At 41.4% G+C, this 14,488-nt stretch overlaps 1 protein-coding gene across 1 annotated transcript in view; it reads left to right on the top strand.

Annotated features, from left to right (window-relative positions):
* The window catches only part of P4HB (prolyl 4-hydroxylase subunit beta), a 31,187-nt gene extending 18,512 nt beyond the window's left edge, over positions 1 to 12,675 (top strand). Inside the window, exons 5-11 of the mRNA XM_077458850.1 lie at positions 4,064 to 4,168; positions 5,841 to 5,966; positions 6,613 to 6,813; positions 7,645 to 7,765; positions 7,851 to 8,032; positions 9,107 to 9,190; positions 11,861 to 12,675. Of these exons, the coding sequence (XP_077314976.1) occupies positions 4,064 to 4,168; positions 5,841 to 5,966; positions 6,613 to 6,813; positions 7,645 to 7,765; positions 7,851 to 8,032; positions 9,107 to 9,190; positions 11,861 to 11,941 (900 nt within the window). The 3' untranslated portion in view covers positions 11,942 to 12,675. The remainder of the gene's footprint in view (positions 1 to 4,063; positions 4,169 to 5,840; positions 5,967 to 6,612; positions 6,814 to 7,644; positions 7,766 to 7,850; positions 8,033 to 9,106; positions 9,191 to 11,860) is intronic.
* The last annotated feature ends 1,813 nt before the right edge of the window (positions 12,676 to 14,488 follow it).

Raw genomic sequence — 14,488 nt, 5'->3', positions numbered from 1 at the left:
GTTGACCCTTGGTAGAAAAATTGCCTATTTCATAAAGACACCACAATTATCTAATGGCTTCTAATATCCTGGTTAACCACTTAAGGACCAGAAGGGTGAAAGGCCCTTTTTAAAAAAAAAAAATGCAGCACTGCATTACTTTAACTGACAATTGCACATGCAATGCTGTACCGAAATTAAAAGTTTGTGCCTGTAAATATAAAGAGCTGCTGTGATCTTCACATGATGCACAGATCTTGGTTTGTGTGAAAAGGTTATATGTAAGGACCAGTGGTAAATCTGCACAGTGCTGAAAGCACCAATAAAACAGTGGCAAGAGTCGGTGACATTGTGTGCCTTCAGATTTATTTTTTATTTTTTACCGTACTGATCATCCTTCCCTTTTGCTACTTATGTGTTTAAAGTAAGCCATTGAGCTATTTAAATCTTGAAAGGTTTTTTTTTTTTTTATAGCTTACTGGACAAGCTAGTTGCTTGTTACTGGCCCTTAATTTTGTCAGCGGTAGCCCTATTAAATGGCATGGCTGCAGCTGGTCAGCATTGGGGGTGCAGTTCCCACTTTTTGGCAACAGAACAAACTATTCTCCAGTACTTTCTGATTCTTTATCAGCTTTAACCACTTTCAGACCGGACCATTTTCCTGGCTTAAGACCAGACCACTTTTTGAGATTCTGCACTGCGTCGCTTTAACTGACAATTGCAGTCGTGTGATGTGGCTCCCAAACAAAATTGACGTTTTTTTTTTTTTTTTTCCCCACTAATAGAGCTTTCTTTTGGTGGTATTTGATCACCCCTGCGTATTTTATGCGCATTTATTTTTTTGCTATAATATCCCCCAAAAATATATAAACCTTTTTTCTTCAGTTTAGGCCGATACATATTCGTCTACATATTTTTGGTAAAAAAATTGCAATAAGCGATTGATTGGTTTGTGCAAAATTTATAGCGTTTACAAAATAGGGGATAGTTTTATGGCATTTTTATAATTTTTTTTTCTAGTAGCCCCCGTTACTAGTAGAGGAAAAATTATAAAAATGCTATAACTATCCCCTATTTTGTAAACGCTATAAATTTTGCGCAAACCAATCAATAATCGCTTATTGCGATTTTGGTAAAAAAAAAATGTAGACTAATGTATCGGGAATTTTTTTTTTATTGTGCATGCGAAATTATGGTGGACACATCAGACATTTCTAACACTTTTGGGACCATTGTCATTTATACAGCAATCGGTGTTATACAAATGCACTGATTCCTGTGTAAATGACACTGGCAGTGAAGGGGTTAACCAGGGGGTGGCATTGTAGGGGTCAAGTGTGTCCTAGGGGCTTGTTACTAACTGGGGGGGGGGGGGGCTGGGCTGTTTGTGAACACTGATCTCTGCTCCAATCACGGAGCGGAGATCAGTGTCCCTTGTTGCTAGGCAGAACGGGGAGATGCTGTTTACTTCATCTCCCTGTTCAGGCTCCCTGTGAGATTATCGTGGATATCCCCACGGCGATTGAGTCCGCAGGACCCGCAACCAGACTCACAGGGGGGGGTCCCGATCAGCGCCAGGGCAGTAAATACAAATGGACATACCTGTACGCCAATTTGCCTGCCCGTGCCAGTCTGCCGATGTACATCGCCGTGCGCCGGTCGGGAAGTGGTTAAAGTGGTGAACTGCTTCAGAAAAGACTAAGACAGTGGCATGGTGTGCAAAGCATACTAACACATTAAATACTTGGCTTGGAACCTAAGACCTTTCAGTGGTGTGCAACCACAGCCTTTCCTCTAGGTTCACTGGTTCCGGTGCTGTAAGGGGCCAGAACCATGATATCTGTACATTTAGGAGATATTCATTATACCTACAGGTATGACTTGCCTGTAAATAACAGATCTGGATTTACTTGCTGCTTTAAGTAAATAAAATTGCATGTGTTCTACTGGTGGCTTTTACTGATGGACTTCTAGGAACCTTCTGGGAAATCCAGTCTGGTTGCTTTCAGAATGTCCTGATCTAAAGAATGTGGCTGTTTACCTAATGGGAGGATTATTTCTGCTACTGTTTACAGAAAACTGAACCAATTTAATACAGCTTTTAAAAGCTGCATATGATCCCAGTCATGCTTGTGCTCTCCAGGGCAAATTAACATGCAATTACCTTAGCTAAACAAAGCTTAATCCCACGTTGCATCTTGTAATTGCTGAGCTTTGCCTTGCTAAAGCGGCATTGGATCACTTTCATTACAGCTTAAAGGGACTGGAGTTTATCTTATAGGTGTCTACAAATTCCCTCTGTAGCACATCATGCATCCAGAGCTGCTGTATTGTACCCCAATATAGATCTTGGACTTTTAATCTGTAAGCTTTCCCTGAGGCCTCATGTACACTGCTGCTAAACGGATGTTTAGGAGCGGTTAACCATTTTGTAGCTGCTCCTGAGTGCTCCTGTTAGGTTGATACGTGTACAGTCTAAGTGTTTCTAGGCAGTTGACTTTAGAGGCTTTTTTTGAATGCAAAAAAGTTCAGAAGCTGTATTTAGAAGCATTTTGAGTGCTAAATGCAGTAACTTTCAGTTTTTATTTTTTGCTTGTTTTGATTTATTTATTTTTAAAGCAGAGCTCCACCCTAAAGTGGAGCTTCCGCTCATTGGAACCCCCATCCGGCACCACAATTGGCACCTTTCAGGGGGGAGGGGGGTGCAGGTACATGTACAGGTATCTGCACCCACTTCCGGCATAGATATCCGCAGAATCTACTCCCCTTTCCGCAGGTCCCCCGCTGTCTGCTGGGAAACACGCTGATCCCAGAGACAGCGGGGACCATCCTTATTGCCCAGCGTGACTCACGCATGCGCAGTAGGGAACCAGGAAATGAAGCCGCAAGGCTCCACTTCCTGGTTCCCATAGCCAAGATAGTCTCGGGTGCTGCCGCCACCATCGACAGATAGGCTTCGGGTGCCGACATCGCGGGCACGCTGGCCAGGTAAGTGTCCTTATTTTAAGTCAGCAGCTGCAGTATTTGTAGCTGCTGGCTTTTAAACATAACAGCGGAACTCCCGCTTTAACTCTTCAAAACGCAGCATGTAAACGCAGCAAAACGATGTCTTAAACATTGTTTACTATCAAGTTAAATCGTTCAGGAGAGGTTGTAAAACCCATGTATATGAAGCCTAAAAGCCAGGAGCAAACTAGTCACTAGTATTGTCTGTAGCTGATATTTTCCCTGTTGGGGATTTACAATGCCGTGTTCTGCATTGTGGGGGTGACCAGCTTGGTAGAAACGGCATTGACAAACTTCACTAACAGCCAGAGGTAGCAGTGTCTGGGGTCTCATGCTGCAGATAAATACGGCTGTGAGGCTATGGGAGGGTAGACAGCCACGTCGAGCACTGTTTTTAGGAGGAATAAAAAAAAGCCAGGCTCCCCCAAAATTCAGCAGCTACAAATGTAGCTGCTGACTTTTAGTTAACAATTTGTCTTGGGATCCAGCGATGTCCTCAATCGAGCTGATTCTTCAATTGACTGCAGGTGCCGGCATCGGAGTAAAGCCTAGTAGACACAATCCCAAAAAATCTGACAAATGGCACTTTTGAAGCAATCGTACAATAATCCGTTTGTAAAGTTTCTGAGAGCCAATCACAACAGGTTATCTGAAGGGACAAAGTCAAACCTTTTTTTCCTCATATAACCATGTAAAACATTAATCGGTACAGTTTTTGTTCAGAACAAACGGAAGAGTAAGACTGTGCATGCCCAAACGCAAGAATAGCTTACATCGCCTGTGTTCTGTCCAACAATTTATTAGGGAAGGGGAGTGAACTTCTGGCTTAAATTGCCGTAAGTGCAGCGGTACCGGTCAACCAAGTACCCCCAAAAGTGCCATGTGTGGCAGGAGAAGGTGCAAACAAGCAGATCTTCCCTTTTTGGGTTGAGCTGTGCTTGTGGACAAGTATCTGTATGCTACTGCTAGAATGTCAATTGTCCAAGATGCTTTTATTAGATGCAGATCTCAAGTCAGGTTCTCTAACCCTTAAACAGATGTGAATGTAATCTAACTGTTTTTTTTTTTGTTTTTTTAGTTTGATGAAGGCAAGAATGTGTTTGAAGGGGAAGCAACAAAGGAAGAAGTGCTTAACTTTGTTAAATCCAATCAGCTGCCTTTGGTCGTTGAATTCACTGAGCAGGTAAGTCTTGGTGTGTTCATATTGCAACATTTTTTTGCACATTGGATCTGACTCTTCAAGTACCCTGCTAATAGATCTGAAAGTCCATGTGCTTGATGGCTGGATTTAAGCTTTGCAGTTGCCATTCAGACACCCTGATATGCAGTCTTTTGACAGCAAGTGCCCCTGATTGTGCATCCTAGTGAACCCCCTCCTACAAAAATGGACTGAAAGTTTGAAGACATTGATTCCCAATGTTGGCATTTTCTTCCAAAGAAGTTCAGTGTATGGGCTCTTTCACATATGTTCAGATCTGCTGAAAACAGGTAGATCTGATCAGTTGCTCCATACATCCCTATGGAGCGACTGATGTCAGCGATGACATGTCCGCTGACATATCCGATCCATTCGGCAAAATCCATATGGATGGAAACCGGCAGTCTGTAATCAATCCCCCCCCCCCCATAGAGCAGAGATCTGACAGGTTCATCCCTACAGAGTGTGCAGAGACAGACTTGTCTGCCAGCTCAGCAGGGTTCAACGGATCGATTGCTCCTGAGCAAATGGCTGGATATGTATCCACACACGTGAAAGCAGACTTGGGCTGGCCTAAATTTTTTATTTTCCTCCCCCTAGCATTTGCTTTTACCCCCAAAAATGTACATGCCCTCTGAAAGCAGATGCACTATACAATGCCATTGCAAATGTACCAGTTGCCTGGATAAAATTGCATGTGTTCAGGTAAATACACGCATTTTAGATGCAAACACAATACCCACATTTTGGTAAATGTAAAAGGGCAAGTTGCATAGCATATCAAGGCTTATAGTAAACTTCTCAATTTGTATATAATAGGTAAGCCTCATAGGCTTACCTATAGGCACTGCAAATATCTCCTAAAATTGCACTGTTTAGAAGTTTTACTGTATACTGCGCCAATGTCATTGCTGCATGTGCTTTGAAGGAATGGCTGCCTGTGCCATTACCGGCAGCTACCGCATGCACAGGAGTGATGTCACGTGGACCCAGAAGCAAGACGGGTGAAGATGGCTGCGGGGATAATTAGGGCAGCTTTTGCAGGCACAAGTCACATAATGTGCTAATATGTGATGCGTACTAGCACATAATGCCTTTACTTTACAGGTAAAAAGGGGGAATTGCTTTCTAAAGTGAGTAAACCCTGTTTTTTTTCTACCTACAGGTAAGCCTATGAGGCTTGCCTATAGCTACAGTAAATGATTCTAAGTGTGCTGTTTGGGGATATTTACTTTAGATGCAGCAGGTGACATCAGCTGGGTATTTGTCGTTCCTAGCTGTGCCATAAACTGGGAGTGATGTCCTTGTCAGCTCAGCCAATCGGGTAAGACCAGGTGAAGATGAAAGCTCCTAAAGCAGTGACAGCTCACTGCTTTGAGTGCTTCATTTTTTTTTTTTTGTTATCCAAGTGTCAATGTGCTAGTATGTGAGTCATAGTAGTACATTATGAGAAATTGCCTGGGGCCCCATTTAATTTTTTTCTACTGTTTTAACATTGCATGCACTGGTGAAATTACAAAATCTTTATACTGATTAATGGCTGTAAACTATACCAAGCTCAAATCTTGCATTTATAAATGTACCTTGGTAGACTAGTGAGTTGGGGTGGTGTTTGTTCTTCATTGATGGGCCTTGTCTACCTCTTTGCTTTTTCCAGACTGCACCAAAGATCTTTGGTGGGGAGATGAAGACGCACATTCTTTTATTCCTGCCAAAAAGTGCCTCTGACTTCAAAGAAAAGCTGGATAACTTCAAGAAAGCAGCCTCTGGCTTCAAGGGAAAGGTGAGTGGTCACTGTGTGGAAGGAGGAAATTGGTCTTCATGAGTGCTGAGAACGTTCTTTTGGCTGGTGTGCTGGCACTCTGTCTGTAATAAACAAACTAATTTACTGAAGATTTCAGAAGTTGTGCTTCTAAAATTCTAACTCCTTCTGTCCTGATGCTTCACAGGAAGTGGAGAACATGTTATATGGATGTAGATGCTGCTTTCTTTACAAATAGAGCTCTGCCCACTGTTTAACATGGCAACTAAGGAGTGAGATTGAGGTAATTGGTTTGCATAGTAAGCTTATGAAAATCCAGACTTGGTTTATATTCAGGGAACAATTCTGTTCAAGTGTCTGCCTTTGTTTTTGCAGAACTTCCCATTCCAATTGGCAGTGGGGTGTGCAGGAAGGCTATGGCATGGGGGTGGGAGTATGATGAGTATGCAAAGCACTCAAACTAGGTCAGCCAGAGCTCCGGGTTACAAGGTGTAAGTGGGTATAAGAATGACTGTGGCATAGCAGAGGTGCACATTAATCATGGGTAGGAAGACAGGGTCTTGTAGGTTTGCTAAATATTGGTTTTCTTAGTCGTTTTTTTTTTTTTTTTTTTTGCACAAGTTGTGACACTCTACAAATCTTACCTATTCTAAATCTTCCTTCCTAGATTCTGTTCATCTTCATTGACAGCGACCACGCAGACAACCAGCGTATCTTGGAGTTCTTTGGTCTGAAGAAGGAAGAATGCCCATCTGTCAGACTGATTACCTTGGAGGAGGAAATGACCAAATACAAACCACAAAGTGATGATCTGTCTGCTGAGAAGATCACTGAGTTCTGTGAAAGTTTCCTGGATGGCAAAGTGAAGGTAAGGAATTGCCTTTCATTGTTGCTGTTAGTCATTACTTGGTCCAGAAGTGCTGTATAAGGTTTGTGGAGAAGTTTTTGGTCAATTGAAACTTTTTTTTTATTATTTTAAAAGCCCATGCTCCATGATTTTGGCAGTTGTGTGCTGTGTGGACTGTTAATCATTCAAGTGGTTAAGGCTGAAGGTTTTTACCTTGATGCATTAAGGGAAACCACCTGTGCCAGAGGAGGATCTCCCCCCCCCCCCCTCAAAATCGCACCACAGATGTGTGAACACCCTTAACAAACTGCATTTTCAGATGACATGCAATACTGACTTTTGGATTGCATCAGTGTGAACCACATAATGCCACTTTTAACTGTCAGTAAGGCTGCATTGATGTCACTGTTATGCCCCATACACACGATGAGATTATCGGACAAATGATCGTCCGTTTTTTTTTTATTGCATGCTAATCTCCGATCTAATCTGAGTTTACTAAAGTCACGAATTCCCGCACGACAGAAAAAATCAGAAGTGATGCCATGTGTTGTAATGCATTTTCAAACGATGGCTGTACTGATTAAACGAAAATCGTACGATCTGGCATCGTACGAAAAAAAATTCCGTGCACGTCCGATAGAATAACATCGTATGAACTGTCCTAATCGGCTCTCAAAAGCTCTGTACTAACGATCCAATTATCGTACGATCGCTTTGAAAGCAGTATTTTCCGTACGATTTTCGGATCGTGTACGGGGCATTAGTCTGAAACTCGTTGCATTTTTTTTTTTTTCCATGAATTAAATTTGTCCTGATCTTACAACTAATTTTTTTTTTATTTTTAATTAGCCTCACCTGATGAGCCAAGATGTGCCTGAAGACTGGGACAAGAACCCAGTTAAAGTACTTGTAGGAAAGAACTTTGAGGAAGTGGCCTTTGATGAGAGCAAAGATGTGTTTATTGAGTTCTGTAAGTAAATTTTGGTCTCTTACTGCTTGTATGACTTGGTCTACAGTGTCTGCTTATGAATTCTTGTTGTATTGTGTGTTTTTAGATGCTCCATGGTGTTTTCACTGCAAGCAGCTGGCACCAATCTGGGACCAACTGGCGGAGAAGTATAAGGACCATGAAAGCATTGTCATTGCCAAGATGGACTCCACGGCAAATGAAATTGAAACTGTAAAGATTCACAGCTTCCCTACCTTGAAATTCTTCCCAGCTGGAGCAGAGAAAAAGGTGGGTTTAAGGTTTTAATTAACCAGATGCTTATCTCTGCACTAGTTTCTTTTCACTTACAAATTAGATGACCTAGTTCCTACCTATTAAGTGTTGCTTATCTCTAGTTCTCGGGTATGTTGCAGGTTCTTTTGAGAAACTGTAACCAAAAGACTTTCAAAGTCTCCAGCTTGCTTAAGCTTCTATACTTCTGGAACATATCCACTTTGACAACTAGGTCAGCCTGTAACATCTACAACCCTTTCAAAGCAATCTTGGCCTTTTTTTTTGTTCTGCTTTTTGTATTCAATACCTCTTCGTAAATTGCACTATTGCCTCCAGCCTCTATACTTTAGTCTAAAACCTAACTTTTTTCAGGTTGTCATTTTTTACTGTATACAGTTTTTAAGCACTTTCATCTATTCCCAGATTTCTTGCTGTGATATTTGCCCCCTAACACTTCTGTTGCAGGCTGCCAATGGTGACTATGGCATTGGCAGCCTGCCATACTACTTTGACCTTTAGGTTGCCAGTCTGGTCTAAGTGTGCTTCCCTGTAATGGTGGGCAGCCCAACATCCTAAAATATCATGCAGTGGTTTGCAGTTATTCTGAAATAGGAAGTGACATTACTGGCAGGATCTCTAGGTGGGAAGTTTGCATTGGATTCACAAATGATTTGCTTAATGTAGAACTAAATTCTGCTGTGTGCTTTTGCCATGTGCGCCATATTTTCATTGTGACTCTGCCAAAGGCCCTCTCAGCCATGTGGACGTCTCTCTGTCTCTCTGTCTCTCTGTCTCTCTGTCTCTCTGTCTCTCTGTCTCTCTGTCTCTCTGTCTCTCTGTCTCTCTGTCTCTCTGTCTCTCTGTCTCTCTGTCTCTCTGTCTCTCTGTCTCTCTGTCTCTCTGTCTCTCTGTCTCTCTGTCTCTACAGGTTGGCAGTTGCTTATTATATATAAGCCTACAGAAACAATTTTTTTTTTCTACAAGGTTATATTTGCACTTTGGTAACTATATGATAAAAGTTGGTTTACTTGCCTTTCAGCAACTTGGTCTTGACATCTTGTAGATGCTAATACTGTTTTCTTTTCTTAGGTGGTTGATTATAATGGAGAGCGAACACTAGATGGATTCACAAAGTTCTTGGAAAGCGGAGGACAGGAAGGAGCAGCTGATGAGGTGAGACAACCTTAACCACTTGCTTACCATGGCAATTTTGTGTACACCAAAGCCCCATATACACTATCAGATTTTCTGCTGATTTTTGTCTTCAGAAAACCATGTAGTGCAAGGGCCTGCCTGATTTCAATACAAATTGAAACTCCTAAGGTTTGACTTCATATGATTTTGGTAAATCTGAAGGAAAAATCTGATGGTGTATGGGGCTTAAGGCCACTTTCACTGACATTTTGAACTAAAAATAGTACCTTTTTTAAACTGCCTCTTCTGCAGTCCCACTGTGAAAGCTTGAGTGCTCTCACACTGGGGCGGTGCGCTTGCAGGACAGGAAAGTCCTGCAAGCAGCGTTTTTGGGGCTATTTAAGTGCAGTGACTACAGTGCTCCCAAAATGCCCCTGGCTTGAAATCAATGGCCAAAGCGCTTTGGTGCTTATCCATTTTTCAGCCACTGCTAACACAGCTGCCACTTCATTGGGAAAGTGGTGTAATTTCTAGCAAAAATGCACATTAACTATAAACTGTCCCTTACTAACATGTAAGGCTGCTGGATGTGCTGTTAACTGTATGTAGCTGAGGCTACATGCAGCATACTGCGCTGTGTTCTGGGTGTGAGCCAAGATCTTCTCTCATACCTGGAACACAGTATAGCTCAATGTTGACTTCAGTCAAGTACCCCCAACAGGCCATGTTTTCACTTCAAATCTACTTGAGGACTGGAGTTGAGAAACATTGGTCTATCTGATCTGTGCTCAGCCATTCAGAGAAAGCAATGTACTATCCATGTAGACAAAGATTCCTGTGGCTGAATCGGTTTGACATCAACTCACCTCTGACTTGGCTGATTGGGAAACTTGTGTCCTATATTGAATAGCTGCATTGGAGGGTTTAAGACGCTTCAGTGCAGCGATTCAAACACCGATCATATTTAAATGGCTGCATCCTCTGCTACAGTAGATAAGCAATGACAGATGTGACTTAATGTCACTTCTGGGGTCACTTGCCGCAGGAGGTATTATAACTCAGAAGTTCCCAGAGTACATGGAACATATTAACTCCAAAACCAGAAAAGCAGGGGAGGGTGGGGAAGTAGGGCATTTGCTGAAGCTGACTGTACAAATTGTTCCCACCCAAATGGTTATGGTGGACTATCTCAGTACTGCTCGACGTAGAGTGTATATATTTATATTTTCATTCAAATTTTTTTAAAAGCAAGATTGAAATGATCAAATCGGGGTTCCCCCCAAGAGGTCTCTAAAGTGTCTCAAAGATTGACCTTTCCTCTAGTTTTGTGGCTTCCTCAGGAGGAATAATCTATGACAAATAGTTGAATAAAGCACAAATCAAATGAGCTACTGTTGAGAAACTTGTACAATTATGGTTCAGCAAAAAATAAACAAGTTTTCTCACCTGACGGCTCAATGGCAAAATGTGGAACCAGGAGGCTCAAGGCTCCCCCTCTCAAACCACATGGCCCCAATGTAAAATTTGGGTTTGGATCCATAAAAAAAAACGTACAAATGGGCAAGTGCTGAATTAAGAGGAAGAAGGTTTGCAATTAAAGCACTTCTACCTCCTAATAAACATCCATCGCTGGTGCTCAGGCACAGATTGCAGTCTGCTGAACGGAAAGATCATTGACATCACCATCAAGTGCTGCAAGACCTTGGTGTATACAGCGCAAGCAGTCAATGTTTCCACCATAACGGCCTTACGCATGACTCGTGAGTAAGTCCATTATGGTGGAAATGCGTTGAATGCTGATGTCTTGCTGCACTTGACCGCAATGTTTGCAGTTGATTCTGATAATGGGTATTAAACATTAAAGCCCAGTTCAAACGGCTGCAACTTCAAAGTTGACATTCCAGTGCAACTTTAACAGATGCCAGTGCAAGTTGTGCTGAAGTCAGACCAATAGTGCTAAATCTGATGGCCTCAAGTTTCTCCTATTAGAACAGTTCCATTGCCCTGAATGAGGCCAGACTTGTCATGTGCTTTCAAAGTCAGGATCAGTTCACAGGTGTGACATGAGCTCTAAGGGCAACATTCACACAGGTGATTGGCGTACACTGAAAATTTCAGCAGAAAAGCTAGATTCTGGTGTATGGAACAGGTGTCAATGGCTGCTGTTTTCCTTGTACAACAGGTTCCCAGTGGCTGCAACTGTTTGACTAAACTGCTGTCTATTATGACTGGATGCACACAATGCATCCACCAATGACTGCAGGTACCTGCTGGCTGTGCCTGCTGTGTTTTTTTATTTTAAATGGGCATAGCAGTCGCAGCAATTCACGCATGCCATTCCAGATGCAGTATTTTATACTCGCTGCTGAAAATGGCAGGCTCGTGTGAAATATATAGATGAATGCATTTAAAATTATAGATGGTGCTTTGTAGTAATGCAGCTTCTAGGGAGAATGCTAGTTTGTATCTCTGGGGGGGGGAGAAAGGTTACAGCTCTTGCATACAAATTGTAATAGAGTGCTTGGATTTAGTTATGCCATACAGTTCTAATAGTCATGCAGGGCCATGGCAAGAATAAATTGTATGCAGTTTGGGTCTATTACTGTTCATGTAGGATCAGAGCAGGATATAAAATCTTAGGTGAGTTTTTTTAACTACCTTTTTATGAGTGAACATGTAACAAATTCTCAAATTGACTCTGCCCCATAGGATTTGGAGGACTTAGAAGAAGCCGATGAGCCTGAATTGGAAGATGAAGATGATGACCAACACAAAAAAGATGAATTATAAAAGATGGATATTAAACTGCAACAGCCAGAAGACACTAAGAGTGGAGGGGGAGGAATGATGTCTGGGAATGTATTACATTGCAAGAGCTCTGAAAAGCAGCCAGGGAAAATGCCATCAGTCTGTACACTTTTTTTTGTTTTGGGTAAAGGGAGCTTGGTTTTTTTTTTTTTTTTATATGGTTGTCCATTTTTTTTTTTTCTCCACTGTGATGCGTTATTTTTTTAACACTTTCAGTAATCTGCCCTAATGTAAAGTTTGACACTTGTTGCTGCTTCCTGTATTGTGTTTTGTCTTTTATGTTTTTATTGTGAATGACTTTAGATGGAAAGAATCATTGCATGGCTGGTGTCCTTAAGGGCTGTCATCTCCTCCTGGTCTTGGCCACTCTTAGATTAGATGTAATTGCAGTAATGGGTCTTGAACAGCAACTTTCCAGCATCATTCTTCATGTTGCCCTCCAGTGGCTTTCAGTATTTCATGCAGTGTACAGTCTCCCTGGACTGATAACTCCAATGGACAGCAGTCCCTCCAGTGACACACAGCCCTGTATTGCAGTTTGTTCTGTTCTGCCTGTCAGGACCCAGCCTCTGAGATTGCAACATATGACACTTTTTTTTTTTTTTTTTTTTGTTTTGTCACGTCATGAGAATGGGCAATTTTGAACATTAAATTCTGAAAGCATTCCATCATATTTAATTTGGGACGTGTTGGCCAAATAAAATAATTTTAATAAAGTGTGTGTGGTTTCTTTTTCTCTTCCTAAAATTTGTCAGTCCCCCGTATCTAGTTTTGTATTATAAGCTGCCTTTGCTGGAGAACACTTGATCCATTCAGGGCATAGATTTCTTCAATAAACCATAAGGCTCCCCTCTGAAATTTTTTTAATTGGACCCCACTTAGGGCTGGGGAGAAAATCTATTTAAATCTTGAGTTGAGAGGTCAAATAGATAAAAAATTTCAGCAAATCGCTTTTTTTTTTTGACACAACTCCTGCCCTCAGGACCGGCGCGTTTAGGCACGGACTAGGCCGAAGCCATGGTGTCAAACTAATCGAAACAGGTTTTTTTTATATAGATTTCCCAGCTCTAACCCAATTAGACTTCAGCTGAATGTAGCTATACAAATCTGCTGCGGCTTGATCTTTGGGTTAAGACATCTTAAATTCTAGCCAAGGAAATTCTGGCATTCCTCCTACTACATGTAAAAATTTTTGCTAGAAAATTACTCTGAACCCCAAATATTACATTAATATTTAGCAGAGACCCCAGTTCAGAGATGTCCTGTTGTAAAACAAAGTCCTATCATGCCTCGGTGTCATACTTCTGGCTGACAATCTTGCTATGCCTCATGGGACTTGTAGTTCTGGAACAGCTGGAGGTCTGCTAATTGCATTTCACTGCCCTAGACTGTAAAATGGTGGCTGTTGCAATATTTTTGTTTTGTGGTATTTGCACGGCCATTCACTTTAGTTAAACATTTATATTCATAAAATTTACTATTTGAAATCTTATGCCCTGTAAATAGATACCCAACATGCTTTAAAATTGTGGACACTTGTCAAATACTGGTACTTTGCCTCCATAGGCAATGCTTTAAAAAAAAAAAACATTTTTTTAGGTCTAGTGTTAAAATTGCTGTTTGTGGCAATACCTCACGTGTGGTTTGAACGCCCTTTACGTATGCAGGCACTACCCATGTAGTTTCTTCTGCATGCAAGAACAAAGGAATAGGACGTTTACATTTTTTGCTTTTAACTTTTGATATTATTCACTTTTATTCCTATTACAAGAAATGTAAACAATAGGGCATGACATGTCTTTACCTGTGTTAATTTCATCCACATATTTTTGTCACCTACATAAAGTATTAAAATACCACAAACAATTCAAATGACTAAAATTACATTTTAGCCAGACTAACTAAAACAAAAGTAATTTTAGATCAAATCTCTCCAGAGCAGTGGTCATCAACCCCGTCCTCGGGATCCACTAACAGGCAAGGTTTGCAAGATAACTGAAATACATCACAGGTGATATCATTTGCTGCTCAGTGATTGCAGTATTCTAGTCTGCATCTCCTCCAAGGTAATACATAAAACCTGGCCTGTTGGTGGGCCCTGAGGACAAGAGTTGATGACCACTGCTCTAGAGCAGTGATGGCAAACCTTGGCACCCCAGATGTTTTAGAACTACATTTCCCATGATGCTCATGCACTCTGCAGTGTAACTGAGCATCATGGGAAATGTAGTTCCAAAACATCTGGGGTGCCAAGGTTCGCCATCACTGCTCTAGAGCATGTTCAAACCTTAATAGCATAAATGTTAGAGTTTTTTTTATTTACTCCAGGAGCATGTTTGGCAGTTAGACTGAGATTTGTGTGTGGATTGAGATCTCAATTGCCAATTATAACTAAAATTTTAAAAGGAAAGGATCCGCACAAATTCATAAGTGTTAACTATAGTGATCAACTTTGACTCCAGAAAACATCCACATGTGCCTAAAATATGGAATCTTGCGCTCCAGACTTTTGTGCACTGTATATAAAAT

This window comes from Lithobates pipiens, unplaced genomic scaffold (genome assembly GCF_037356315.1).
Source record: "Lithobates pipiens isolate NorthernLeopardFrog02 unplaced genomic scaffold, aLitPip1_a1.2 Scaffold_28, whole genome shotgun sequence".
In the NCBI taxonomy this organism is placed as follows: Eukaryota; Metazoa; Chordata; class Amphibia; order Anura; family Ranidae; genus Lithobates; species Lithobates pipiens.
Note: the sequence above shows the minus strand (reverse complement) of the source record. Positions and strands in the feature narration are given on the sequence as shown.